This window comes from Triticum dicoccoides, chromosome 6A (genome assembly GCF_002162155.2).
Source record: "Triticum dicoccoides isolate Atlit2015 ecotype Zavitan chromosome 6A, WEW_v2.0, whole genome shotgun sequence".
NCBI classification, from domain to species: Eukaryota; Viridiplantae; Streptophyta; class Magnoliopsida; order Poales; family Poaceae; genus Triticum; species Triticum dicoccoides.
In genome coordinates, this window is record NC_041390.1 from 579,353,612 (window position 1) to 579,357,764 (window position 4,153).

The 4,153-nt window shown below is 49.8% G+C and overlaps 1 protein-coding gene across 1 annotated transcript; it reads right to left on the reverse strand.

Moving 5' to 3' along the window:
* Positions 1-213: 213 nt before the first annotated feature.
* LOC119318110 (growth-regulating factor 1-like) lies at positions 214-2,162 on the reverse strand. Its single transcript, XM_037592634.1, has 3 exons — positions 1,780-2,162; positions 680-1,669; positions 214-594 (listed from the first exon to the last, which is right to left on the reverse strand). Exons 1-3 carry the CDS (start codon positions 2,009-2,011, stop codon positions 587-589), a joined length of 1,230 nt encoding a protein of 409 aa, XP_037448531.1. The 5' UTR covers positions 2,012-2,162; the 3' UTR covers positions 214-586.
* Positions 2,163-4,153: the final 1,991 nt, after the last annotated feature.

Genomic DNA, 4,153 nt, shown 5'->3' on the forward strand with positions numbered 1-4,153 from the left:
TCAGGCAGCATAAAGTAAAGCTGCTGATGCCGAGCATCGTGTGTGTGGTGTGGGCGGGCTTCTGAGCTTTGGGCAGAATCAGCAGATGTGACAAACCATCTCAGACAGACTCACAGAGGAATCAGAAAGAGAAAAGAAAAAGGACATTAACTAAAGCCAACACGCTCGGCTGAGCTAGCAAGCTAGCATCTCATCTCATGATATCACAGGTGGTAGTGCAAGGGAAAAGGAAGATCTATTCCCTAATGAAAAAGATTCAGATTGCCTCAACCTCAACTCATTAACATAGTAGCCTCGCCACCCCATGGATGTCGTGGAAATGTTACACTCTGACCAAACCAAAGATTACAAATGAAGGAGAAGGAAGAAGAAATGAAAATGATGGTCGTAGTAGGTTCCGGACTCTCAAGATCTTCAGCGCTCGAACTGTGCATGCATGCCTCGAGGTAGCTGGTCCAGGTCTCGGCGGCATGCATCTGGAGTAGCACGCCGGGAAAGGACCAATGGATTCGCTCCGTACGTGCGTGTTCGTGGAGATGGTCTCTCGTTGCAGCTTCGTTCTTGGTCTTCTCGTTGGGACTTGGGATCATTCACCTGCAGATCGTGAAAGCGAACTAATGAGCCGAGGAAACTAATGGCTGGTTTCATCAAAGTGTAAGAGAAGAAGAGCTGAACGTACCATGGTGGTAGCGGGAGGTGGTGGTGATGGGGAGTTCATTGGCGATGGAGATGGAGAGCTGCGTCTCCCCCTCGAGCCCCATCCAGGACCCCTTGCTGCCAGTCTTCTCGTGCGGCCACTCGTCGAAGAACGGCCGGAGAGGCTTCTGGTCGGCGGAGTCGCCGTGCCCCGACGACGGCTTGTCGAGCCTCAGGTCGGCGCCCAGCAGGAAGCAGTGCTGCTGCTGCTGCCGCCTCTCCTTCTCCTCGTCCTCTTCTTTGCTGGACAGGTCGATGGCGTACGCCGCGTTGTTGCCGTAGCCGGGGAAGAGCGACGTGGGGTTGTGCTGCTTGGGCTCCATGCCGCCGAGCTGCTTGAACTGCCACTGGCCGTTGCCGCCGGCGCTAGCGTGGTGTTGGTGCTGATGGTGGTGGTGGTCCCTGTCGGTGCTGACGTCGGAGGAGAAGAAGGCGTGCTCGCCGCCGCCGTGCACCTCCTTGACGCTGTGCCCGTAGGCGTATTTGTCCTTGCTGTGGTCCATGGTGGAGTAGTAGGACGGCGGCGGGTGCGGGTGGGTGGTGTCGAGGTGCAGGTGGAACGGGCTGACCTGCGCCGCGTGGTGGTAGGCGCTGGCGTGCTGCTGGCGGCCGGCGGAGGAGTAGGGGCCGCCGTAGAGGGCGTGGTAGGGCGTCGTGTCGTGAGTCGCAGCGGCGTGGCGGTGGTAGGACGGCGCTGGGGAGGTGGTGGTGGTGGCGACGTTGACGGCGGAGTGGACGTTGGAGGAGGAAGAGGAGGCCGAGGAGGAAGGCGGCGGCGGGGGCGTGGCCAAGGACATTTCCACAGGCTTTCTTGAACGGTTCTTGCCCCGGTGCATGTGCTTCTCGCAGTACTTGGAGTCCGGGTACGCCTCCTTGGAGCAGCGCCACTTCTTCCCGTCCGTCCGCCGGCACCGCCCCGGCTCCGGGTCCTCCGCCTTCCGGCCGAACCCCATGCCAAAGCAACCCCACCCAACTGCAACACCGTCCATCACGAGTCAGTATCAACATGTACATGCATGCAAGCAAGGTCGACATGGAAGCAAATCAAAGCAAACAGGTTGGTGAAGAAGACACGGTACGTACGTGCGGCCTGGGGAGGGAAGGCGAGGGAGGGGGAGGTGGCGAGGGCGGAGTCGAGGAGGAAGCTGCGGCGGAGCGGGAGGAGGAGGTCGGAGGGGATGGGCACGCCGGAGGCCATGTACTTGTAGATGAGCGCCTGGTGCTCCAGCTCCTGCCACTGCGTCGCCGTGAACGGGCACCGGCCGCCGCCTGCCCCGACGCCGCCGGCCCCCGCGCGACCGCCCATCATCATCATCGTCTCCGGCTCGTACCCCGCTCGGCTGCCCGAACACAGCAACCTAGCTAGCTACTAGCTACGCTGTGGTTGTGCGGCACGGACCTTGGCGATCGACGTGGTGCGGTTGTTGAGAATGGCGATGCTCTTGTGAGGAGGGAGAGGTGGTGAGTGGAGGGGAGCACTCTCTGAGGATGGGAGGCTGGGGGGTTTTGTAGTGGGAGTAGGACGGAGGAAGCAGGAGGGCTGACGCGCGCAGTCACGGAGACCGTTCCCGTCCCGTGGCGCGGCCAACCAAAAGTTGGAGGGTCCGCTAATGCCAACTCCATCGCGCGATTTTAAACGGATATCCGTTTTGTTCGGATTCTGTCATTTTGGGTAGGGATTTGGGGTTATGTCCGAGTGTGTCCTGGAATGCGGTGGCCATGCGTCCAGCGCGCGGATGCATCCCGGCCATATCCTGTCCGCGTATTTTTCTTTGCAAGTCCTTAACTTTTTTTTAGAGTCAATTACACCACAGGTGTTTGAACTTGGCGAGAAAAATCAGTTTGGTGCTAAAACTTGCGGCATACATTGAACCGGTGATAGAACTTGGCTTGGGCGTACATCTACGGTGCTAATCACGTTTGTATACACACAGTGTGCTGACGAGGAACGCCAACATGGCGTCGGACCCAGCGTCGGTGACTGCAAGGCGGGGAGGAGGGCGTGTGGCCTGATTTTTGCGGAAAGCACCCTGGCATTTTTTCTTCATAGAAAAGCCCCTGAATGAATACCAAATCTTCCAAAACTACCGTGAAACTTAACAACGTCTCTATGACCCTTGGGGCCCACCCGTCAGTAAACAATAGGAAGAATATTAATATATGTAGAAAAAGAGGTGCGATGTGGTTCGCAACACGGACATCCCACTACGAAGATGGCAATGCTAACCATCGCACCAAGTCTAGCTTGGTGTCAACAGGGGACAGTTATATACGTGACCTCACCCTAACAAGACTGCCATGCGGGCCCCAGTGTCAGTGACTGGGCAGCACAGGCGAGGGCATGTGCAATGGATTTTTTTTTTTTGCGAATAGATGGAATTTTATTTTTGGCACAAAAGAGACCCTCGATTTTTCTTTAAAAACAACCTGAGACGTCGCTAAACATCTCTATGACCTTTGGGTCCCATGCTGCAGGATACATTACAAAGATCAAATTGATATGCAAACTATTGTGCCTCACAGGTTCAAACCAAAGACCTGATCCCATCTGGTCGGCTGCCCAAATGGCTTAATTGGGCTGCAGTAACTGCAGCCCATTTTTCACGTGTTAATTTTTTTAAATTATAAATAATATATATAAAGCCGCAAAAAATACATACAAATAAAATAATGTTTATGTAATTCTGAAAAACATTATTTTCTAAATTATTTTGTATGTAATTCGAAACAATATTCTTATTTAAAATAATATTCATGTAATTCAAAAAACTGTTCTTATCTAAACGAATATTCCTGAAATTCTAAAAATATATGAAAGTGTTATTTCAAAATATCTATATAACTAAAATAGTATTAATGAATTATAATATTATTTATGAATTATAATAATTTCATGAATCATAGAAATATTACTAATTTATGAGAAGTATATTCATGTATTCAAGTATTTTTAGGCTGTATTCATGCATTAAAAATATGCATGTGTTTACTTTTACGAGAAATATTAATTATTGAAAACAATGTTCATGTAATTCTAAAAAATATTTATGTATTACTTGGAAAATTATTTATAAAACTAAAATAACAAATATGAACTACTCCCTCCGTTTCTAAATATTTGTCTTTTTAGGATTTCAAATGGACTACCACATATGAATGTATATAGACACATTTTAAAGTGTAGATTCACTCATTTTACTTCGTATGCAGTCACTTGTTGAAATCTCTAGAAAGACAAATATTTAGAAACGGAGGGAGTATAATTCTCCCTCCATTCCTAAATATAAGTCTTTCTAGAAATTCCAAGAAGTGACTACATACGAAGCAAAATAATGAATCTATACTCTAAGATATGTCTATGTACATCCGTATGTCGTAGTTCATTTGAAATGTCTAAAAAGACTTATATTTAGGAACGGATGGAGTAGTATTTATCTATTGTAAAAGCTATGGTGTG

What these genes read in the sequence shown, in the direction of transcription:
- LOC119318110 (XM_037592634.1), bottom strand. Translation starts at nt 2,011, where the DNA reads ATGATGATGATGGGCGGTCGCGCGGGGGCCGGCGGCGTCGGGGCAGGC. An exon ending in CTTCCCTCCCCAGGCCGCAC is followed by an intron (nt 1,670 to 1,779) that starts GTACGTACCGTG and finishes ACGGTGTTGCAG; the next exon opens with TTGGGTGGGGTTGCTTTGGC.